This window comes from Cyrtonyx montezumae, unplaced genomic scaffold (genome assembly GCF_038088225.1).
Source record: "Cyrtonyx montezumae isolate F1298 unplaced genomic scaffold, pur_monq_1.0 scaffold_18, whole genome shotgun sequence".
Taxonomy (NCBI): Eukaryota; Metazoa; Chordata; class Aves; order Galliformes; family Odontophoridae; genus Cyrtonyx; species Cyrtonyx montezumae.
In genome coordinates this window covers 12867519-12892656 of record NW_027071914.1, presented here as the reverse complement: position 1 = coordinate 12892656, position 25138 = coordinate 12867519, and the positions used below count along the sequence as shown (strand labels likewise).

The window sequence follows — 25138 nt, the reverse complement described above, 5'->3', positions numbered from 1 at the left end:
GGGGCAGGAGGAGGCACTGACTTATTTTCAGCACCCTGAAACCTTGCATTTCTGAAACCTAAACAGAAAAGAAAAATATCCTCAGGTGAATACAGAAAGACTAACAGCACTTACAGAAGTTAGAGTACGGTCTTTATATAAATATTCTGAAAAGCAACGCTCTCCTGAGCAAAGAACAGCATCCAGCAAAACAGAGCTGCAACGCTACAGTCAGTGAACTACACACCCAACCAGGGAGAAGCTCAGTCAGTACACCCAAGATAAATGTTGACACCTGTACATATAAATCATCACCCAAGCCCAAACAGCCCTGACTTGGAATTTTACTATGTGCATACTTACTGGGATACCTGCACAACTGTACGTATGGAAAGGAAGCTGCAATAAGTCGTGAAGCCTGTGGAGTATGACATCTGGGCAGGAGATGAGAGAAGGATGTAGGTGAGGAGACACTAGGTACAGTGCAATGGGAACAAAGCAACAGCCAGAAGTCTCCTGTGGAGCTCTACAGAAGTTGCTTTGGTGGCTCACCGTAGCTTCTAGCACATTTAGAAAGTCAGCTGAAAGTTGTCCCAAAGGAAGATCCCCAGTCTCACCACCAGCAAACAGCTGGTCCTGCCAATTTTTCTTTATGTTGATTCTTGACTGCCAGACACTTTTCTGAAGCTCCAAATACAGACAGCTGTGGGAAGGACACCAAGCTGAAGACAGACATGGCTCAAAGAGCAGACCTCAGGCACCTTACACCCAGCTACCACCCCGGGAGCAGACAAAACACAACTGCTGAGCAGCAGATATTTGCTTTTCTCCTGGTTCCCAAGCAGCTGCTTGGTCAGTGCTGTGGGAAAAGGGATGGTGACAACTGCTGAGCTGCTGCCAGCACTGCAGTGCTGCAAAGAACCTCCTTGCAGACAGGGAGAGCAAACTTAAAACCCCAGCTCGAGAGTAGTGTGTACAGGACCGTCTCTAAGAGGCACAAAATGGTTTTGATGGGCTAAAAAAAAAAAAAAAAGTTTGCTGAAAGCTGAGAATTAATCCTCTAGCACCAAAGGTGAGCACTTTTCTGAGGGCTAATGTTTTCAACTGGAGTCCTTGCAACTTCCTTAGCCTTTGACTGCACTTGCTGATGCATGTTGCAGGCAGGGCACAAAGCACAGACCACACTCAGCTCACACTTGCAAAAGAATATTGTTCTCTCTTTAAATAGCAAGCATTTAATTGTAACTGAAGTGTTTCATCACTTTATTCTGAAAAAACACAAACTTAACACACATTTATCTGATGCATTTTGCAGATGGCAGTTATAAAGGCATGCAAAATCCCCAACTTTCTAATAAAAATAAAGAACAGTGCAGACAGTTGCTTGCTGGCTGGATTCAGGGCATGACTCAGACACTAGAAGACAAATCACAATGATGGAGACATCATAATGATCATGTAATCGGGAACTGCCTGTCTCCACAAACCATTAACATTCAGTACCTTTTAAAGCATTTCTGAACATGTGTCAGAAATGAGCACATGCACACCGTTCAGCGTGCAGGGAAGTGATCCATCAGTGCCACATTTCTTGGATGAACTAAGAGAGACCACCACAGCCAGCAGTTACCCATCGGGTCTGGTGGAACACACCTGACCACGTGCCTTCAGGCCTCCAGGAGCCCTTCCAAGCCGTGTTCAGTGATGTTTTACTAAAGACATACTTGCACTAGAATTAAGACTGAGCGTACTTGTGAAGTCCACTGATCTGCATGGAAAACACTTCCACCGTGGTCAAGCTTTTGGCTATTACAAGCAGTGAGTTAATGAACAGTTACAAGATTCCTGTGCAACGACCTTGCAGAGGCAAGCACAAAAACAGGAACTTATAAACAAAGGAAGAATATAACTGCTTCCACCCCCCACCCCCCCCGTAGGAGAGAAGCTCAAGGTAGTTTTTGGTTTGAAGAAGGCTCATTCCTCCTCTGTCCCCAAGGAACAGAATATGACCATCAGAGAATGTTATCTAAAAAGACCCATCTGCAAGGAGGATGACAACTGTGGAAATTAATGCAACTCTGACAACTCGTTGGCCAACAATAATAGAATCTGGGGGCCCAAAAAACATCAAAGAAGAAAACAGGAAACACAGAGAAAGTGCTGTTGTTATTAATGAAGTTTTGAGAGACTGAGTGGGAGTTTTGTGAACACCCCAGAAGACATCTGCACTGAGATGGAAAAAGGAAAGGAGAGAACATTGCTCTGAAGACAGCAAAGGGCACATGGAAAGGGTGGTCAGAAATAAATGAAAAGCAGGAACAAGAAATCCAACTACAAGTCAGAGGAAAAGCAATTAAAGAAAACTAGAAAGTAATGACAAAGGTGACACAGGGTGATTTGCTGATAGCCACAGAAAGGTCTCACCGCTCATTTAAGGATGATACTTCCAAGCTCGGGTTTATATCTGTGTTAGAAAGTCAACCTTACCATAATGAAGGTAACTCTACGTCTGCACTGCTAGAAAAGATGGGCTCTGAGAATGCACATCAGTTCCACTGCACTTCCCAACAATGGGGAACACAAATTCTGCAGATTTTTGATTATTATTATTTTTTTTTTTACATTTTAGCCCGATACAAACCAGAAATTCATTGTAAGAATGAAGTCTCCTACTCCTAAAACAGTCCCTGTAAAAACAGACAGTAAAAAAGAAGAGTCTTGGCACATGGTCAGAGTGATTAAAGCAGGTCTAGCCACACAGGTTTTTATTTTGATCTAATCAAAAAGGAAGCAAGAGCACACCCACACTGGCAGCACCACTGCGATCTCAACGGTAATATGTTGTTTGAGATGCCCCAAATCAAATACTTCTGAAAGCAGAAGCATAGTATTTGTCAGTTCTTAGTTCTGCTCCTCTCAGAGCAGCGTACAACTGAGGCACGTAACCAGAAAACCAGGAAAGGCAAGAGCAGCTTCCCAAGGGTGTCTGTGACAGAGTTAACTTCCAAACATACAGAGCCCAATCAGGTTCTTGTTCTGCTAACATGTAACGCGTTAAATAATGAATCCATAGGTGATAAACAGCAATCTCAGAAGTAGGAAGGAGCCTCCCTATGCTCATCCTCCCGCACTGAATAACAAACCATGCTTCGGTACAACGTTGTTGCCATACTTGGAGATCAGCCCTACAATCTGACACCTCCTGGAGTTTGTCAAGGAGAGCTATGCAGCAGGACCCACTGAGGAAGCTGTTGGGCAGCTGCTGACGCATGATTCCATAACCCAGCTGCCCTGTTCAGACACTCAGTGAGAGGCTTCCTAAGGATAAATCTGCAGAAAAAGCCAAGTGACAGCCACCACCTCTCCAAGAATCAAAACAGCATCAGTGGGTGAAGAAAGGCACTGCACTTGGGCCTCACCACGGATCCTTTTTCAGGAAAAGGGCAGATGTGGCACTGAGGGACACAGCTGGTGGGCACGGTGGGGATGGGCTGACAGTTGGACTGGATGATCTTAGTGGTCTTTTCCAACCTTAAAGGTTCCATGATTCTATCATTCCTCCCTGTCGGTCTCACCCAGAACCTGTTTACATACCTTAAGTCATGTAACACAATTAAAAGAATTATGTCCTACTAAGACCCAAGATGCACCCAGAAGAGACTTTCTGAAGATACTCAATGCTTAATTGAAAACGGACTGTCTTCACATATGCTTCTGGAACAACTGCTGCATTATACCTGGAATTAATACCCAAATGCTGACTGCAGTGTCATATTTTTGACTAATGAAAAAAATATTACTGTAATGTAGACCTTACAGGTCTGCATCAATTTAAGATGCACTTGGGTATTGATATCTAAAAGTCTCTATACTCTTGCAGCCAGCCTCCATTTCTTGGAGAGCATTTTCTATTCCCACTAACGTATGCTGGAACTCAAAAAACCAGAGATACCTAATGAGAGCACACTGTCAGGGGCTGGTGTTCTGTCTACACACAGCCTCAGTTCAGATCCATCAATCTGGACAGCGTTTCCAGACAAGACCAGCAATCCCCTAGGACACGTGGTGACAGAACCATACCCAAGGACACTACGAAGAGTTTTTAGAACTCACAAAGAGCACATTCATAGATTTACGTAACGAATTTGATTTCACAGAATCCACGGACTTCAAGAATTACTCTGCTGCTTGAACACAGTCTTCGGCTAAGAAAAAAAAATGTAATTACTTACAGCCACTAACGGTCCCACGGGCCTTTTTGCAGTCACAGAACTAATTACCCTTTCAGCTGGATAAGGAGAAATGAGCCCAACTCGCATCATTCCAGCTGTGGATGAGCACACAGCACGCAGGAACACAGCAAAGAGGAAGTTCTGCACAGCCCTGAGCGTTGTGCAGGGGTTTCCCTGCCTCGCCTTGAGGAGACATTCGTTTTCCTGTGGTGCAGAGTGCACGTTTCCAACACCTCTCCCCACATCCTGCAAAGTGTCAGACAACTCCATCTACTGCATGACACATTTTCCTGAGACACCTCCAGGAAATGCAGCAGGAAACAGATCAACCGTACCATTGTTGACGTATGCTCCAAAGTTTTCAATTAGCAAATATGAACAATGAACAACATAAAATGATCAAAGATACACAACCACGGAGAGACTATGGAAGATTATTTATCCTTTCTTAGGATCTCCAAATACAATGAGTCATTTTTCCTTGGTTTTTTTTTTTTTTTTTGGCACTAATATTCCAGGGAAAAATTGATAGTAAGAACAAACCTGTAACACAATGAAATTAATTTTGAGCTGTGGATTACGAGTCCAGAAGTGCAATAAAGATTTATCTGATGAGATGTCTGCAACTTTGCACTACAGGCTGTAAAAGATATAGCAATGACAACAAGGCATTCTAGTAGGACTTGTTTAAATAGTGCCAAGAAGTTCCTCCAGCTCTACTTTTGGAACCCAGCAGCTTTAACGTGACGCTTTCTTTTGTGTTTGTTGATCTTTTTCTGTTTAAATCTCATACATAAATTCTGAGTACCACATTTTAATTTTAGAGGGTTCTGCAGCTTGCACTTTTTTTCTACAAATCCAAATAAAAACCTGGATTTTAAACAGAGCTCATGATAAATTTAAAGTATTCTGTTCTTAACAGGGTTGTCTCCATCACATAGAGAAATCAAGAGGAATTAAAAAGCTGTTTTACATGCATTTCCTTCCTATCCCCATCATTGATTATCCAGAAGTCTGCTACTAAATATTTTCTCCACCGCATCAGCTCTTTCTACATTAGACAATATTTGTTCTAACTTCTAATAGAAGTAGCAGGCAAAACCACTCATAAAAACTGCCTTCCTGCCACTGATATCACAGCCCAACACAATCTGTGCTGGGAAAAGGTGTCCTCTATCAGCCAAAGTGAAGGACATCTGCAAGAATAACTCAAGTTGGTTTATTTTACACGAACAGTAACACATACAAAGATACACAGAGAGAAAATGTTGCTATTAGATCAGCAGAAATATATACTGGAAGTTTTACCAATTCCTTTAGGTCAATACCTCCTCTGAACCTCAACTTGAAGGGACAGAGATGTAGCAGACTGCCACATGGGAAAACCAGACTTTGATGCTAGCAATAGAAACAGTTCAATTAATATGGTGATGAAAGACTGATTTAAGAGTGACAGCTGCTATCTGGCCACCAGCAGGAATTCATGCTCTGTTAAGCCATATGTTGAGTATGAACAAGTTTCCACAAGATTAAAATTTTTAAGTGTGTGTTCAAGCATAAAATAACTTGGATAAAATATTAATCCCATCGCTGAGAACTGCTTACTGAGCTGTTTTCATAGGGAATCACCTCCCAGCAGGTTCAAGATGGGCAGCATATGTAAATCTATATAATATTTTCATTATTTTTAGCACAGACTTGGCCAAAGCTGACAATTGGAAATTATGCAAAGATCAAAGCAGGGAAGCAAGCAGCTCACTGGGTGTGCTATCAGCACCTGCTGTTCTCCTCCCTGCTCGACCACGAAGACAGAGTACTCCTAAGGCTCTGCACCTAACAGTATAAGAACTACAGTGCAGAGATACAAAGTGATGTAAGGCCTATTTTTATCTGTTTGTGGGAAGAAAATAGACAGCCATGAACATCATAAGACAGTTGCACAACTACACAGTGAAGAATGCATTTTTTAAGGAGGCCTTGACTGTGTGTCAGTACCCTACACACACCATTAGCCCAAACGTAGAATCATAGAACTGTTAAGGATGCAAAAGCCCTCTAAGATCTCAAAATGCAACCCCAGCCCACTGACTACATCCCTCAGTGCCACATCTCCACGGTTCTCAAACACCTCCAGGGATGGTGACCTCTGCACCTCCCTGGGCATCCTGCACCAGTACAGCAGCACTCTTTCTGAGAAGGAATTGTTCCTAATATCCAACTCGAGACTCATTTAACACACTCATCCTTCAAGCATAGGTTCATGAATCGATATCACTCTTGAACAATGATTAGAGAGTTAATGGAACACTGGATTCCAAACCTCCACTGTGCTGAAGCTAACAACAAAGGAGCAGTCTGCATTTCACAATGGCACGTGCCTGCAGTTCACTGGGTGAACAGGAAGGTCCTGATGGAAGCCCAGCAAGGCACAGATTGCTACACAACCCCCAGACACGATCAGCACACTGCCAAACTAAGAACTGTGGAGCAGCACTCCTCCATCACAGCCTGACAGTGGTGACACTGCCTCACAACTCAATGACAGCTCAGTTCTAGACAGCTGCTTGCAGTCTGTCACATCGTTCGAACGCTTCCAATCCAATATTAATTTTGAGATAATGTCTACAGGCCCAAATCCATGACAGACTCCAGTCCACCATGGACCGAGTACATGCAGATAAAACCAAACATCTGAAAGATGCAAAAATAAAGAAAGCATCATGTCCAGATACTATTTTCTTTTTTTAAAGCTTGTCACGAGTAAATACTTGGAATTAACTCTGCCACGATACAACATTCCAAGCCAGAGAAGTCACAAATTGTTAACAAGAGATTGCAGACCTTCATACAGATACTTCAAAGAGAAAGTAGAGCTGAAGGCTTTGGAAGTAGGGCTTTTACTTGCCAAGTAGCTGTGGAAGGGTCTAGGGAGGATAGATAAGTTAGAAATGGTATGTCAACAGCCTTAGGATCTCCCTAGAAAACTCCTGTGGTGGACAAAATAGGGATGGACAAACCCCACTGAATCAGAAGTCATGAGGCATTTCCCATGGATGAGGTCTGGATGGAGAGATGCAACCACAGCACCTCTTTAAAACAAAGAGCTCTACATATTGTCACACAACTAGAACATCACTCAATTCTAGCTTCCAAGCAATTCCCTGCATTATAGGGAGAAGACTGAAAGCCTCTAGAACACCACAATAAACCACAACATCAGCAATACAGCAGCAAGCACAGAAATACTTGTTCTGAATAAGCTAAGTAGTTCTGAAGTGAGAAAACCTAGGAAAACAAAAAAAAGTCATTATTAGAGCTGTGAAAAATCATTCCCAATCATGGATTTATTGCAAGTATGAAAGACTCACCTGCTACACTAACTCACTGGTAGTGGCACCATTTTTCACACGAATAGACCTTAGAAAAGAAGTAGAAGCTAACAGAAAACCACACAGTGTTCTAGACCAGCAACAGTCTGATTCCAGAGCACTTAACACCGGACAACTGCTCTCTGCTGTACGGTGCTCAAAGCTTAATGATTCAATCAACAAAAATGCATCATAGGAAAGAACAGTCTGAAGTGTTGTACATGAGCACGTAAGCTCAGATTTGGATCTAATGTTTGAAAGCCCACAGCCAGATAGAGCCATGCTACCACAAAAGCTCCCCACTTGTAGGTGCACGGTGGGAATGCCAGGCCTGATGTTATATCATGCCCGCTCTCCATCTCAGCAAGGTTAGAAAAGCTGACTGCTAAGGTCCTGCAGGTATCTCCTTATGCCCTGACACCCATCAGAAGCACACCTCATTGGATAAAGCATGCAGCAAAGCACAATAATCTCTTCCACAATTACTGGCTTACTTCTCCGCACTGCACACATGAAAACAGCCATCATTAGAGGGCAGGCTGCTTCCCACAGCATCCCTGCGCTGCCAGGAGCACTTCAGCAACAGTTCACGTGGCAGAGCAGGCAGTGAAAGAGCCTGTACTTGTGTTTACCTTGATGAGTCATGGTGACGGGTTCCTCGCTGGATATATTGTTGTAGATGACCACGGCGGTGGCATTGTGCGAAGCTGCCCGCAGGATCTTCTCTCGGAAGGTACAGTTTCCTCTCTGCAGCAAAGCAATCCACTGCTTGGTGTTGGGAGGGACTTGGAAACGTGTCCGAGGGTCACAGCCCAGGCGATCTGCAACTGGAGTTGGACACACGTTCAGACCAACAGCAATTTGCTCAAACAGGAAAGAGAGAGGAAAACAGCGCTCAATTAATGGTTATGCACTAGGAAGCTGCTGCCCTCAGGTTAATACAGCCCAGCACTAACTGCACCCTTCAAGTTTAAAAACAGTCTCCTCTATAAAGCTCAGTCTCCCCACTGGAGCTATAACTGTACGCCCAAGAATTAGGCTCGCCAACAGACTCTATTTTTAAGCCCGGTGCAGCGAGAACAATGAATTTCCATTTGAATCAATACCTGCCTGCAGGCTGAGAAACACAGGGATACGGTTCATGAGCTGCGGGCACTTACCCAGCAGCCATTTATCACTCATTCTGGGCAGCATAACTCCTTTTTTCCTTTCTAATGCAGTCACATATCTCTGCAGTGGGAAGGATAACTAAACAAGAAGATTTTGGAGCAGTTATCTGCTGCGTGCGTGCTGCTGCAAGGATGAGAGCAGCAGCCAACGTGAGCTTTTACACTGCATGCTTTGCTGGCAAAGCAGTGCATTCCAACTCATGAAGAAACACGCTCTTGCAAACATGACATGCTCCTGTTGCTAAACAGATATTGGTGCTATGAAGGAGAAGTAACCCACATGGCAAAGGCTGTATCTGAGCCCAATAGCATATAGAGACTTTTTTTTTGGTCTTTTTTTGATGCTGTAATACATCCTGGAGCAGCTGAAGCTCACACAGAGCTACATACAGAAGGCACAAGAGTGCAACTGGTTTTCTAGTAAGTCAGAGCCAACAGCAACTTGTAGTGCACAAGTATTTACCCTTTCAAATGCCACAGGTAAAAGCACCTTCGGATACTGAATGTGGATGGGACAAACAGAGAGGCAAAAAATCAGGCAAACAATTCATGTGGGTCGTAGATCTGAAAACTGCCACAGTTCCCAAGAGCCATTCAGACAAAGTGCCCCATACAATTTTCCTTTCTACAAAGAGAGCTCTTCTGCACCAACTCAGAGCAGATGCTGTAGGCAGGAGACCCCGTACGGGAGGATGAAGAGCAGTGGATGGCAAACAGTTTGCTTCAGTCGTGCTCAAGGCACACCAAGTAACCTAGATAACAGGTTACTCACTAGAATGGAAGAGCATCTTGAAATGGAGGAAGCTGCTGAAAAGCCCTCCATGCAGCTCAGCTCCACGAAGCCCTGCAAAGGCACTTATCAACTCCCAAGTTTGAGCCGTACAAATTTAAACACTGACAGAGAAAGTGGCATGAGACAGCAAACAGCCTCTGTGGGAAAAGTAGCACAGATTTTCCACTACAGTAGAGATGAAAGCCTCTCGTGGCAGCGGGGAGAGCTACAGAATGCTGTTGGACCAACAGGATTAGGAGCTGATTTGTGCTGATACGTGAGCTTCCAGCTGCACAGCAGCGAGCGCAGCATCACTTCTGATGGGGAGAGTCAGTGTGTCCCAACTACACTACTTCAGCCTTATTTAAATAAGGCAACAACACGAAGGAAAACCTGGTTGGGTCCTACCAGCCTGCAGACTGCCAGAGATTTAATGCAAAGTCTCGCTTCTCTTCAGGTCAGCACCCTATTTACCCCACACAAACGTTAAGTAATCCTTCTGCTTTTAACTAAACGAAACACAGGAACAACAGCAGAAAGTTTTTCCTGCTCTGGCCTCTGCTCAGCAGCACCTCCACCCCACAGCCCACACCGCCAGCCCCATAAGGGACAGGTGATCAAAAGCTGTCAGTGAGAACCACGGCAATAGCTCCCCACCACGGCATCGCCTACGCTCCACTGTCCAAAGTGCTGTCAGGCTGTCAAGGACTCAGACTTGCAAATCCGGGATGGTGGCTGTGCCAGAATGAGACTTCAGATTATATCAGCGCTGTTCTGAAAGAAACCACTTGTGTGTAAAAAGGTACGACCAGAAAAATCAGTCAGTTTCACAACAGCAGAAAATATAGGTGTACAGAAAGCTGCCTCCCTATAGGTGTGCTACTGTCCTACCAACCTGAAAAATATGGGACCACCTCTGTCCCTCCTTTCTTCATGTCTATGCACCATGCATACGGTGGCAAAAAAACTGACTTTATGCTGAGGTGTCGACCTGCTGGTCCTCACCTCTTCCAATCACTCACCAGGCCCCTTAGCTTTCCCCAGTAAGAGGGAGGACCATTTTGTGGTGGCAAAAAGTGAAATGAGTAGCTCAGCTTCAGAGCAACAAAGGCTCCATCAGCACCCTGCACGCACCGGGCTAGCTGCAGGCTGCTCCCTGTGCCCCACGCTTCCATTGCACACCCTCTAATCCGAGCAGGGCACTGAGGCTGTGCCTGCGAGCGAGGATTTTGCCTCCTTCCCCCACAAAAAGAGCAGCGCCAGCATCCCACAGCCCACTCACAGTATTGCATTATGCTTTGCTGCCCCCCTCCCTTTTTCAGGTCAGATACCCCGATCGATCGCCTCTCAGCTAACACTCCATTCTCTCAGACCAGCAGAGCCACAGAAATCCTTTCCCTCTCTGACCTTCAGGGCTGCACCACACCCGGTGGAGGGAGCAGCACAAAGGACGGAGCAGCACCGAGCTGCAGCCCTGCTTGCATGGCACACCTGAGCACACCCCCCCATCCCTTTTTGTTCTGCAGAACTGGAGCCCCCAGGGCAGGAATTCAGCTGGGAAACCTACAAAAGCAGCACATCCATCCCTGTTTCAAGGACGGCTTTCTAACCAAGTGTGTATATGACATACGTGATATTAAACAGTATTTTCCTCTGACATATTGGCACTTACACTGTTACCAGTTGGGTGCTCACCCACACTGCACCAAGGAGTGACGTGGGGCAACACCTCACCTCCGAGAGCCTCGCTCCAGAATTGCTCCAGATGCACTTGGCTTTAGTGCCAGGGGGGACACTTTGAATGAGAGCCATCTCGTTTTGGTTAAACAAAAGGAAATCAGGCAAGCATTCAGTGCTGTAATAGTTAAGATTTAATCTCATTAGCTCAATAGTGTACCGCAATTACAGCTATAAACTCAGATAACCACCAGTTTTGTTATCACTCAAGGACCGCAATTAAGCTGGATGCTGAGATGAGTGGCAGAGGATGGATGCACAGTACAACACTGTCCCTCCACAAAGCTGCACCTTTTGATGCATTTCCCTGCTGCACTTTCCATTTTTGAATCCCAGAAAGGAACACCAAATTCTGCCCAAATATCACCCGAAGTTCTGCAGCTCCCTAAGAACTGCCATTTCAATCCTCCTGCAGCTAATCCCCCTTTGCATCACACTTAACAAAACCCCGGAGTGCTGTGCACGAGCTGCACCTCCACTTGTCACCTCGAGCATCTGTTCCCCACCTCCACCTTCCCCCCAGACAGCTTCTTCCTTTCCATTTCATACATGGCTCTAAAAGCACAGGGAAAGCTTTGGTACGTCTTTTAGCCTAACCACGGTGAATTCAATCTAAGAGATTCTGCTAAAGGAACAGGGGACCGAATTTATTGGGCGCTGACATTTAAAGGGTGGGTAATCAAAGGGAGTGATGACTTCAAAAATTGAACATAAAGCAATAGGAACATTCACAAACACGACCTGACCATCACCACCACCCAGCACAGCACCCCGCACCCCAGGCTGTGCATCACACACACAGCTGCTGGCCACGGCCCTAAGCTGGTAAATTCATACCTCTGCTTGCACGCAAAGGACGGGAACCCAGCACACGGAATGGGACACTTCTAACATTCCAGCTGTAACAGCTGGGGGGCAAACACACAAACCCCAAGCAAACCCCAAGCAACGGCCCACAGTGCTGGACACCAGCACCAAGTGACAGCACCTCCAGGCAGCGGCAGCCACTGGGACGCATGAGAGCTGGGCACTGGGCAGAGCACTACTGCCCCAGCAGCAGAGGCTGGCACTAGCTGCTCGTGTTAAGAGCTATTACAACAAATCCATCGCAAACAAGTGCTACAGCAATACAGGGCAGCTGATAAAGAGGCATTACAGCAGTCACAGACAGCAGCGCCGTGCTGTTATCGGAGCCAGATAAAATAAAGCAGAATATCATCACAAGGCCCTTAGGTGTTCGGGAGCATCTTAACTAAAAGCATAACATACTCCCATCTCTTTCCTACTAAGCACAGGGTTTTTAAGCCACGTGAAGAGTCTCAACAGAATTAAAATAAAATGCCTACTGAAAGGCTATCTGTGCAGAACAATTCAGAGCAGCTCTGCAGGAAGACCATCACTGCAGTGTTTGCTCTAAGTGCCTTCTGTTGACACGCGGAAGGAGGACACCTCCCAGCAACCCGGAGCAAAGTTTGGATGACTGCAGCATGCTGAACCCACAGAATTCAGGCCTGCAGCTCCACGATCCCTGCTCTGCTTTCCCTCTCAAATCCTTCACCACGTTACATTCAGCAGCAAGGCAGGAAATGCTCCTTAGGGCACACAGAGCGTTGTGCTCAGCTCTCCTCTCACTGCTTCTGGTGACAATGCTGTCGGGCTCCCTCATTGCTTTCATCACACTTTAGTGAAGATCACGCTGGAAGAGACCAGGAAAAGCTATGGAGGAAAATTAAGAAGTAATTAACACCAGAAGTTTGGTTTTCGACCAGCAAAGCAGCTGCTAAAGGAACCAAAGACAGCCTGCATGAGAAAAGGCAGCAGGGTTAACCCTACCCCCAAACATCCCTTAGGACAACAGTGCCCAGTGCTTCCAGGACAGCTGCCAGCTCACAAAGCACTGCACGTTTAAACAAGCAACACCAGGGAGCAGTGGAAACGAAAGGCTGAGCACATCTGGGAACAGATGGCAAAACCTGGTGAAAGGCAGGATTTAAGATCAAAAGGAAAGCCCTTCAGCAGTCAGCTCGCTCCGAGGGCTGTCTCTCCAGCCTTCCTCACGAGCACGCTATGTTAATACACTCTAATTAACACTTTGTAAAGCGAACGAAGCTCGGTGCAACCAGCAAGCGTGCACTGCCGGATGCTGAACGAGCATCAACATATCGTCCTGACCTTGGTTTGTTAAATCCTCGAGGGGTTTTAATAACACAGCAGGCCCCTTCAGGAAAACACAACAAAACAAAACCTAGCAAAATAACAAAACGTCTTAACATTCACCGCTCGCGCTCCGGGTTTCATTGATTGCGTTGCCTCACGGAACGCATTATTCAGAGGCTGCTGCCCAGAGAGGCTGAGGGCACCGAGATCCATCCGGGCCCCATTTCTGGAGGAGAGCAGTTCGGGTACAGCACCGTCACGGACGGATCTCAAAACAAGGAGCGATTAAAACCGCACCGCTGTGACCGAAGCGCCCGCTCTCATTTCGGACCGAAATCAAGACGACACCCCGAGCCTCGTTTTTTAGGGGAACAATCCGCCACAAAGCAAGCATCAGCCGCGCCTATCGGCGACGCAGCCCGTCCGGAAGCACTGCAGCGCTCAGCACCACGGACCGGGGCACGGCTCCGAGGGGCGGCCGCGGCAATAGCGGCCCCGACGGCGCTCCCGAAGGCACGCGTGCAGCACGGCCTCCAGCGCAGCCCCGTCCCGGAGCACGGGGCTTTTCGCTCCCCCTCGCACACACGTTCCGTCTCCTCCTGTCCCAGCTCCCCCGGATGCCCGCACGCCGCGTTTACCTCCGTTGATGGGCACCGGGGTCACCAGCAGGCCCTTCACCTCCACCTTGGGCGAATCCTGCCCGTAGCGGCCGCGGTCGATCCGGAGCAGCGTGGGGCCGCCCCGCTCGGGGCTCAGCACCGTCACGTTGATGAGGGCCGTGTAGTACGACAGCTGGCTGCCGTTGTCGTCGGCGCCGGCCGCCCACAGCCAGCAGTGCCCCAGCAGCAGCAGCAGCGCGGAGCCTCCGCCGCTCCGCCGCCGCCGAGCCCAGCGCGGGCCCATCTTCGCGTCCCGGCGGCCGCGCGTTATCCCATCTGACAGCCCAGGAAAGGACAGAGACCGCGAACGGGCGGCGAGGGGAGGAGGAGAGCCCGGGCTCATGCCATGGGAGGAGCCAGGGAAGCGGCGGCACGTCCCAGCCGAGCGCGGCCCGCCGGCGGCTGCAGGAGCTCGGGGCGCTCGGAGCCGCTCAGGGCCCCGCGTTCATAGCGCTCGCAGCCCGCACCGGCCGAGGGAGGAGGAGGAGGAGGAGGAGGAGGAGAACGCAGAGGCGGCCCCTTCGCTCCGCACGGCTCCGAGGAGGCGCCGCCGCTCAGCACTCCGGCTCCGCCGCCCCGGCCGAGGGCCGCTGCTCCATGCCCCGCTCGGTACCGAAGCGGCCGCACCGCGCTCCGCTGCCGGCGCCTCGACTGCAGCCCGGCGCGGCCCGCACTGCGCAGGCGCGCTACGCCCCGCCCGGCGCCACGAGGGCGAGAGGCGGGGCTGTGAAATGTCACGCCCACAAGGAGGCGGGGCTAGATGGGGGCGGGGCCTCAGTAGGTGACGTCACTCCGGGCGTGGCTGGGCGCGGGAGGGCATAGGGGTGTGGGGTGGGGTGGGTCCCCGTGTCCCTGGGTCGGGGCCGCCCCACATTGCGTCCGGAGCTGTGTTGGGCTGCTCGATGGGGCCGTAGGGGATGCATGCGGTGCTAGGGACAGGCAGCGCATCCCGCAGCTCCCTAGCGCAGATGCCAGGTCTACAGCGTTGGCCATCTGGAAACACGCAACGTGGTTTAAAAGCACGTGCGAATGGTGCCGAGTGCGTGGGGCTGGGTTCGGGCTGCCCGCCCGGTGCTAAAGGGACAGCTCAGCAGCAGCACGGCTCCTGCGTCAGGATGTGGCTGCCACCGCCTCGTTCGGAGTTACTCATTTTCGGTGTGCTAAAATGGGAGATGTTACTGAGATGTTAATAAATACAAATCCTCTGAGATGCTGTGCAACAGGATGTGAGGCGTGACACTTCAACATCACTCTTACAAAAGGTTTGAGCTTCTTTGTGACCAGGAAAGCAACAACAGAACGCAACAGCCTTCGCAGGTTTTGAAAGGCAAATCATCTGAAAATTATTTATGGCAAAGAAAAAGCAGGCTGCGGGGCTGTGCGTTAGGACACGCTCCGAATTCCTGAACAAATAACCGTGCTGCTGTTCTTCTGAGATACAGTCTCCCTGGTGACTTCCCAGCTGCTCTGAGAAGCGCTGTGCTGTTCCCTTTGGAGGTTCTGTGGCACATCCCCTTGTGCAGCACTTAGCAGCATACGTGTGTAAGATAACACTCTAAAAGCACATTCTGTTTACTTCATTTAGCTGCGAGCAGCAGGTCTGAGCCTGTCCTTGGAGAGCCCTGTGTGGGTGCCAAGGCAGGCAGGACGGCCCGCCAGGCTGCGGCGGAGCTGTGGGATACACTACAGCCTGTGGTGCTGCAGAATCCTCCCAGATCTGCTCAAGAAAAGCTCTGTAGAAATGTCAGTACAATCCAGGAAGTGTTTCTGAAGCAGCAGCCGAACGTTCTGCTTCCACTTCTTTTTAATGTTGATGTTGGCAAATGTTGGGTGAGGAGCCACACATCACAACGGCCCCGCAGCATTGCACCAAACCTTTCCCCCCAGCTAGAGGAGCAACCGGAGTGCTGCCGGCATAGGGGCAGAGGCATGGCATGGGGACACCTCCCTTTCCCCACAGCATTCCTGTGCCAGCCCATGAACACTGGGACCATAGAATCATAGAACCATGGGTTGAAAAGGACCTCAAAGATGATCTACTTTCAGAGTGCAGGGCTGCCAACCACTAGGCCAGGCTGCCCAGAGCCACATCCAACCTTGCCTCGAATGCCTCCAGGGATGGGGCATCCACAACCTCTCTGGGCAATCTGTTCCAGTGCATCACCGCCCTCTGGGTGAAAAATTTCTTCCTAACATCTAAACTAAATCTCCCCTGTCTTAGTTTAAAGCCACACGTCCACCTGCATGGCATCCAGCACTCCCACGGGACTGTGCAGAGCACTTCCCCAGTCCCCGTGTTCCCATGGCTGCTCCAGGAGCTCTCAGCCATGCTGCCATCTTCCCGCCCCACGAGAGGGTCCACAGGGCGAGGTGTGTCCCCAGGGTGCTGAGCAGGACTGGGAGAGATGGTAACCAACGTGTGTCCGGCTTCGTCACGAGGAAAGGCTGAGTTTCATCCTGGATGGAAATGCCACAAAGCCCAGCTGTTTCCTTGAGGATGTGGCACACGCAAGGGGATGCAAAAGTAAAAATAATAAAGCCAAAATGAAGTTAATAGCGTGGGGCTGGCTGGCTGGAGTCAGGCCCAGCAGCACCCGCGGGCAGCGGCCTCCACAAAGCACAGCACGGCGCCAGTTATGACTTTATTCATGTTCACATTTAGATATTACAACAGAACTCTTAATGACAAAGGATAACGAGTACGATAGGAGGAGAGGAAAGAAAGCAGTGTTCTAACTGGTTTGATATATAACCGCCAGCTTCCAGACACGGGACTCAACAGGAGCTATGAGAACTCACATACACTCACCAGTAAGAGAAATTCGCACATGCAACACCCAAACACTCACCCACAACACACACAAACCACACTGCTGTACTCACACACAGCCCATGCTGTAAGCTACTTGCTCGGAGGCCAGCCCACTGAAACATCCAATGCTGCTGCAGTGACGACAGGTACCAGGATAAAATATCGTGCTATAGATGAAGCAGTACTTGATACACAGGTTTTTCTTCAGAGACACATGTGCATTTGCAAGTAGGGGCGAGATGCTTTGTTTTCACGAAGGAGGAATGTCCTCTCAACACCAACACTTTGTAGCGCAGACCCAGAACGGTCATTTTAAACTCAAAGGATGGTAAATAGCTTCAGCTGTGAGTTCCAGTAAAAGGCCCAAACCAAAGCAGTGTGCACCGTGCACTGAGCAGGCACAAACACTGAACCTGGCTTTTAGAAGGTGAAATATTTTCTCGTTGCTGTGGAAGGACAGACAACACCACGGCCTCACCTCAAACCAGAACAAACCCACTTCGTTTTGTGCTCACATTTATCCGAAGGCTGTACAAAGATGCCAGGAATAATGCAAGAGCGTGGGGAAGAGTTTCAGATTTGTACACTCCCATTTCAGTGTTGTTTTAAGAGATCAGAAGTACAATTGTCTCAACAGCTCTTCAGTATCCCACACTGCAGTTGTTGTTCATCACTGGAGTGTCTGAAGAGGATCCAGCGTGTGCTTGTGTTAAGCTGCGTTGTTCATGCAAGGCTGCTGGCACCAATACAACAGGATTTGATTCTTCCCCCCCCATACACACCTCAAGATGGTGTAAAATAGAGAAAATAAACTCCTATGGGGCTGAATGATTTGAATATTTAGAATCAGATGTCACTTCAGCTCTTTCCCCAGCATGAAGCAGGGGATCTTTAACAGCAGCTCTAATGAAGTAGCACTTCTCCACAGTGATGCTCGTGTGCAATTTGCACAGAACCTAAAGCCCTGGTGCAGCTGTCCCAGGGGGCTGGGGGTGCTGACAGGTCCGGAGAGCTGAGCCAGGATGCACGGGAACCTCCATCTCATTTCTGCTGCAGAACCCTGCCAGTGCCTTGCAAGCACTAGTACGTTTTTAACCCTCATCTGCAGCTTCTTTGGAATACTACTTTTCAGATTAATTCACAGACATTTCTTGAGCCTCCTCTCAGCTGGGGCAGTGTTTCTGGGCAGAGAACTATTTATGAAGCACTGGAAACAAGAGAATGGGGGTTTTGTGGTGGCACATCACCCAGAGAGCAGCCTGAATTTAGCTCTGCGGTCTGTCACCTTCCACCCGTGTAAGTCCCCAGCACAGGGCACAGCCTTCCTTCTGCCAAGGGAACCACCGATGAGAAAATACAGGGCAAGATGAGGTCAGGAGAATTTGGCCTGGCCTGCACCCTGCTGGCTGTCCTGCTTCCCTGGCCTGGCTCTCCCGCATCTCCTGCCAGAAGCATTCTTACTGAGTCATAACAATTACTTAAAGATGCTTAAATTCCTGGCAACTTTGGGGGCACCAGTAGAAGTCGGGGAATCAACTGTCACACACAGTTTCAAATTCCATATCCTGAGCCAGCTTGGCTCCAGCTAGTCCAGTTTTGTGCCTCTAATTGCCATGGAAATCACAGCCACGTCCTCCTGCTGACACGGGATGGGAGGGGAACATCAGATGCTCTGCAGACGTTAGGGAATCTGAATGACAGCCATGCGTTTCCCATGAGCTAAATAAATCTCCCCCATTACACTTGTGCAGACAACTATAATTACGATTTGAGAAAGTCATCTGTAACGACTCGTCCTGACACGTCAGGAAACACATAATACCTTCTGTAAGAGAAATACGGTTTTGGAAAGCAGTACATCTGATAGAAAACACGATTTTAAAAGTCCAAACTCTCGCCTCTGTGCAGAGGTGTGGCCTGCGTGCAGAAACTTCCCAGTGCTGAAATGTCCCCATGCAAGGAGCTCTGCCAGCCACTGGCGTGTGGGGGAAGACGACAAGCTGTTCAGACAGCCTCTGCACCCAGACTCCTCTGGTGGTGATGTAACAGCTCTGTGGCTGAGCTCTTGGATTACAAACAGGATGGAAAGAAGCAGGTGGAAAGCAGTGAGGCAGCAGCACAGAAATGATGAGAGGGGCTGTGGAGGTTCCCCAGAGCCTGTGGTATCTTTTAGAAACAAAGGGCCCAAGTGATGAGATGGCTCCTTAGCAAATAAATGTTATTCAGTTGTCCAGAGACAGCTGCACCGTGCCAGCAGCTCTGCAATATAAACTGGAGAAGACTCTATGGGGCAGAGAGTGCCTCCTCTGAGCCAGGGTGGCAGGAAAGGTCATGGTGCAGAGTGGTCCATCCAGGAGAATGAGGGCTTGGGCCCCAGCCAGGTGCTGCCCTGAGTGTGCTCAGTGATGGCAGCACACCAGGGGATGCAGCCCAGGGCACCTCATTGCTGGAGCTTTGTTCCTTCCATTGTTTCCAAAACTCTCACAGCAACTTGAAAATAAACATTTCACTCCCTACCACTTAGATCCTTTTCCTTTCAGCAAACAACACATTTTCACTCTATGTTCAGAGGCCAGCTGAAATTAACACAGCTTTGCTTTAATTCCTTATTTGAACAACAGATGATTTCAGTGCTGCTCTGGGAGAAGGGGAAGGCAAGAGCAGCAGACCTGTGAGCACAAAGCTCCCAGCACAATGAATATAAAGCCCTGCTTCACACAGGGCCTGTAAAGAGAGTTGCTGCTCATCTCACTGGGAAGACTCCAACCATCAGCTGACGCCTTGATGGCTGTGTTGACATGGCTAAAAAATCCCTGTGATAAGGCAGAGTGACAGGTCCCCCTCCAGCAGAGATGAAAGGGGCATGGGTGTTGCTTGCAGAGGAGATGGAGAGGCAGGTGTACGCTGCCACCTACCCACTATGAAGTGTGCACAAACCTTTACAAAGATCCCTTGGGATCTCTCCATACACCTCTTCAGAATGTCCTGCTCTTGCTGCTAATACCACCAGGGATTTCTTGTCTTTGATTCTGCTCTGCAATTCAGCAGCTGACATCATGAGGAGAGGAGGAGGAAGTGATCCAAGGAAAAACAGTCAGGCTGCACACCAGGAAGAAACTTGAGACTAAGACAGATCTATTTATATCTGACCTGAAATGGGCTTTCTGAATGGGAAGCTGATCTGAGCGGAGGCTGGATGCTAGGCAGAAGGTGCTGTAGTGCTGAACACAGGCACACAGTTGCCAGCACAATGAATCTGTTTGAGCCACAGAAATAAAAGAAACCCGAGGGATCAGCAAGGCACTCTGTCCAGTCCCAGCACACAGAAGTTGCAGCTGGAGGTGCTGTGTGGGCCATCGCGCTGCGGTTCCGAGGACATTGGTGTTCCCCATCTGTTCGGGGTGGGTTCGCTGCTGGGGTTGGGTGTAGGTTGGTGGAGAAGCTCTGAGTGACCCTGATGATGTGCCTGCAGGGTGAGAGAGGGGCTGCCTCGGCAGGGTGCCTCCAGGGCCTGGTGCCATTAGTACTGCTCGGAGAAGAAGGAAGTGTGGAGAGTGGGGGGACTGGCCCCCTCTCCAGGTGGGGTGCAGCTGCCGTCCTCAGAGTGTTCTGACAGCTCCCCGTATTCACTGTTGTAAAAAGTCTGGCCTCCAACCTGGGATCCATACGACGGCCGACATCTGCCCCGCAGCTCTGACTGTTCCGCCGACAGCTCTGCAGTTCGGCCGGGCCCTTTACTGCTGTGAGGGAGAGACACAGAAGGTCAGTCTGAGCCCTCCTGGAAACCTCCATCCTGCTCAGAGAAAACCCGTCTGCAGGAAACATCATCTGCTAATGCACGGGACAGTGGTGGGGTCAGGAGTGGATCTACATCTCTGGTTCAAGGCACAATAAATGATCTTGCTCTAAACCTAAGCACAGCCCATATATGCATTGTGACAACTCTGTACGTAACCCAGCCGCAGTTATTTCACCTCTTCTAGATAGCTCTGGAAAGCCCAGGAAAGGGTTGGTACCCCAGTGAGCAGGTAGAGATGAGAGACATCACCTCAATTTCTCCTAGACCTGGCAGGAGTAACAGGAGCTGATACAAACCAACAGCCAGGATGAGGGAAAAAGAAATCAAGGAAGGTGACATGGAAGGGAAGCAGCAATCCCATCTCTGTGCCTGCCAATACCAAGTGACTGGCAAGAAGTCACAAGAGCAAGGGCAGGGACATATTCAGGGAGAGGCTTAAGGGCATTGTTTCCTAGAGGATGGGACATTAGGTAGCCCACAGTGTAGGAGACAACAGGGAAATGCCTCAGGGAAAAGAGGACAAGGACAAGAAGCAGGAGATGGTCTGATGCAACAGAGAGGCCACAGGGATACAGGTAAGGGCAAGGAAAATGACTGGCCCGATCTGATGTTGGAAGGGAGAGAGAGAGAGGAAGAGGTCTGGGACTGCATTAGCCTGCACATGTGCTGACACAGCCCACACAACACACTGTCAAAGATCCCAGACTGCTCTGGCACCAAGCAAAGATGAGCAGGATGTGTTCTCACTCAGAATCTAAGCTTGGTCAAGCACATAACCACCCATAACATCCTCAGCCCTGAGAGTTCCAGGCTTAGCATCAGTATGCAGGATGTCCTAAGGCCTGCACCATGCCTGCCATGCCACATCTGTAGCACGTGGATCAGAGATGAAGGAACCTTGGCAGGGCTGGGGAGAACCCCATGGAGGTGGCAGCCACAAGGCTTCAGTGTGCCCCATGTGCCACTGCACCAGAAAATTTCAATAAGCAATGAAAGCCCTTTTAATACCATAATTCCACTAAACCTTGTTATCTTAGTGGACACCTTTTCCAGCCTTATGTAATAAGTGTTTGTCTGTTGAACGGGCATAGTTTGTATTTTTAAAACCTAAGCAGGCTGCAGGTCTGTTCTTTATGCATTTTGCCTCTCAATAATGAGTGTGCAGGGATTTCTCTGGCTCTGAGCCCACAGTCCTGCTGCCGCTGAGAGCCCCAAGAGGCATACCCTACAGGGAGACAAGAGCTTTCTCCTTGCCTTGCTGTGTTTGGCAGCAGAGAGATCTGAGTGGCTAGACTTAAGGAGTACCTGAATCCACCTTCTTTTCTGTGTCGGTTTTCTATCCTCTCAAATTCCTCAGATGCCAGAACCATCCCACTGTCTGTCTGATTGTCCTGCAAGGAAGAAACAGGAGTTATCAGTAACATCCCTGTCAACTGATCAGACAGGGAAGGGAGGAGGAATCGTTCAGGAGATGAGATCATATCTATCTGTGATGGGAAAAAAAGGGAGTATGGGCATTTTACTTCCAGCAAGAAGCTGGAGCATGCTGGTGATATTTTTAGGTGCCTTTTAAAAACAGCACATTCAAAGGTAGGATTTGTGTGTGCAGTTCAGCATTACTTTGGGGAAAAACAGAGCGCTCTCTGTCCGGAAGGTGCAGTACCACGAAATCTGAGAGGTGAGATTTTCCTCTGAGACTACTAGTAATGATTTAAGTTCTGCCACCATAGGAGATGTAAGGACCAGACCAGTTCACAGAGGCTCCTGCTGCATACTGCGGTGTAGGTCAGCACAGAGGAGCTCCAGGACAAGCACTTTGGACTTATCTAGTCATGGCTGGATTTCAGTATGCTTAACCCAGCTATGTTTACAGATTTGAGAAGGGTGAAAAGCAGACTCAGATTCTCTGAGATCCTTTACAGACCTCACTTGCAGGTCTATCTCACAGTCAGACAAGCTGTGCTATAGAGAAACTTCCATCTGCCAGGTGGGGAAATGCATGTATGTAGGACTGGATGGACTGAACAGAACAGCACAGAGAGGCTGACATTAGAAGAGGTCTTCCTTCCATGACCTTAACAGCAAAGGTGTCAGGAAACAGCTGAACGTTTCTTTGCCCCCTGCCCAGCCCCACTCAGGTGCCACTCACCGGGTGTGCCTTGTACATTGTATGTGTCATGGGAAACTCTTCAAATGTCTTTATCCTGGATGAACACCTGATCTGATTTCCTCCCGTCAAACAACCAGGGAACGAGACGCAGTTGTAATATCTACTGACAGAAGCACATGGTATTCAGTAAAGCCAACAGAGCCAACGTCCTGAATAAACAGGAGCTGAACTCAGCTTCCTGCCCCTGCAACCTCAGTGTGCAGGGAGGTAGGTGAACCAAATGGTGGGTGTGGGGAGGAGGGTGGTGACACCTTAGGCCTCTTCTCCCCTTACTCCTGCAGTGGGGAGCACCCAGACTGGGCGATGGCCATGATGACTTTGGTGGGATGTGATGCTGTGACAGTTTAGCTGGAAGCAGGAGGAATGCCATAGGCTAAGACATCAGGGGCTGCTATTCACCAGTACAGGAAAGTAATTTTGCTTTTATAAGCATGATGCTACAGCCTAAGTGCTTGGATCACACCTGATCATCTGGGACTTTTCCAGCTTCTCGCTACTGGGTTCTCCCCATATCCCTCAGGCTCCCTTATAGCTCATGCCAATAGCTGCTACTGGGCTCCTTCAGCCCTTTTCAGAGGGGATTCACCTTGCTGCTAGGTTGTGGCAACGTATCCTCATGTCAAAGTCCTCTTCATCTGAATTTTGCTGGGCAGAGGAAGGCACCTGGGAGAAACCATCATCTTCTGAGCTGTGAGAGTCATTCAGAGGGATGTAATCCTTCCCTTCCTGGTAGGAAGAACAGTGAGTGGCTTTACAAGGAGGGGAGGTCTTTCCTGCAAAAAAGGGCTCTACACAAACAGAAGCTGTCAGAGCTGGGCAGGAACATTCCTATTAGGTCTCTTGTTTCTCTCAAGCAAAATATTTGACTAGAGATTTCTGTGCCCTCTGAGTTATGAGGCTGCAAGTGCTGCAGTTGCACGGAGGTGTGGGTGAGTAGGAAAACAACTCAGACTGACAATACCTACAGTTCTCTAGCCAACATGGACAGAGCACCGTGCTCTGTGGGAACAAACAACTGGCTTAGTTTTGCCTGTGCTGGGATACGGTGCTGAAAGGTTAACATCAGAGGAATAGGATGGGACAGTACTCATTTTTAAGCATTTGGTAATCTTCTGAAATGGAACATCCAGAAAAAAAATTAAAAGCAGAGCTGCACACTTGTCACAGGTAAAAGAGCTGGCAAGTTGCCACACGGTGGTAATTAGTGAGAGTTTCTGAGAATTATGTATATCTGATTTCTGTAATGGAACAGTTATTTGGTTCGTATGGCCCTGACATTTAGATCAGAAGATAGAGTTTCAGAAGCCCTGGTGAAGCCCTGGTTTTCATTATGCAGCCATGTGGGAGGCAGGAGTGCCAGGGCCTTGAGTCAGCTGAAACATTTCAAATAATCATCTGGAGATTAGGATGGAAATACCAGAATGATGACTGAGAGGACACTTGCTCTGCAAGGATTGGAACTATATTAGGATGCAGTGAGAAGGCTACTGCAGAATTGTTATCTCCAGCACCCCTGAGTGACAGACCTGGAAACACTGTGTTAAGCCTTGGCCTTCACAAAGACTTTACACTGGCTAGAGAGTCAGGGAAGGGCACAGTATGGGAGCTAGCTGTCCAGAACTGAGCAGAGACACAGAGAGGTTTTCACCTGTTGGACATTCTCCTGAAGAAGGTTCCCCAGTATCTCCACCAGGTCCGAGAAAGTTGGTCTCTCCTTGGGATCACCATGCCAGCAGCTCAGCATTATACGGTAACTGACAAGAAGAGGTGATGGTTTTATGTTACAGAAATCCCCTTTTACCTCACTCTGCAGCTTCCACCCACGTGGTTCCTGCTGGAACAGTGTGTATCTGCACTGTGAAGAAAAGCTTGGTATGCAGCACATTGGGCATGGGCCCTGTAGACCTACTAGAAGGGGATTCATGTGTGTTGAATACAACTGCAAGCTCAGACAGAGCCAATTTAGACACCTCAGATACACTCAAGAGTGGGAAAGCACACTACCCATTTACAAAGTGATCCCATTGTGGTTATGCAAGGAGTTTGGTGTTCCTAGATAGCTCTGTCCTGCATATGCACCCATCTGGATTACCCTCCAGGCAGCCACCAGGTCTCTTCACTGGGTGAAAGATCTCTGCAGTTGCCTGCCCTGCCCTGAGATCCACGAGGTTTCTGACTCACATTTCTGCAGTAGCATACTCTGGAGCCCTCATCCTGGTACCGTCTTTGAGCCTCTGGCAGAACTCCTCATTGATCTGGACTCCAGGGTATGGAGATGCCCCTA

The 25138-nt window shown here is 48.8% G+C and overlaps 2 protein-coding genes across 5 annotated transcripts in view; both read right to left on the bottom strand.

Annotated features, from left to right (window-relative positions):
* Window positions 1-14568, bottom strand: part of RNF130 (ring finger protein 130) — a 35245-nt gene extending 20677 nt beyond the window's left edge. Inside the window, exons 1-2 of one of the 2 annotated variants that reach the window (XM_065734751.1) lie at window positions 14053-14568; window positions 8212-8406 (exon numbers count right to left, since the gene is read on the bottom strand). In XM_065734751.1, coding sequence (XP_065590823.1) covers window positions 8212-8406; window positions 14053-14416 — 559 coding nt within the window. In that variant the 5' untranslated portion in view covers window positions 14417-14568. The remainder of the gene's footprint in view (window positions 1-8211; window positions 8407-14052) is intronic. The other variant, XM_065734750.1, reaches the window with a different exon arrangement.
* Window positions 14569-16642: 2074 nt separating this feature from the next.
* Window positions 16643-25138, bottom strand: part of FLT4 (fms related receptor tyrosine kinase 4) — a 46933-nt gene continuing 38437 nt past the window's right edge. Inside the window, exons 25-30 of one of the 3 annotated variants that reach the window (XM_065734757.1) lie at window positions 25036-25135; window positions 24503-24608; window positions 23441-23580; window positions 22834-22954; window positions 21990-22075; window positions 16643-20625 (exon numbers count right to left, since the gene is read on the bottom strand). In XM_065734757.1, the coding sequence (XP_065590829.1) occupies window positions 20406-20625; window positions 21990-22075; window positions 22834-22954; window positions 23441-23580; window positions 24503-24608; window positions 25036-25135 (773 nt within the window). In that variant the 3' untranslated portion in view covers window positions 16643-20405. The remainder of the gene's footprint in view (window positions 20626-21989; window positions 22076-22833; window positions 22955-23440; window positions 23581-24502; window positions 24609-25035; window positions 25136-25138) is intronic. The other 2 variants (XM_065734758.1, XM_065734759.1) reach the window with 2 other exon arrangements.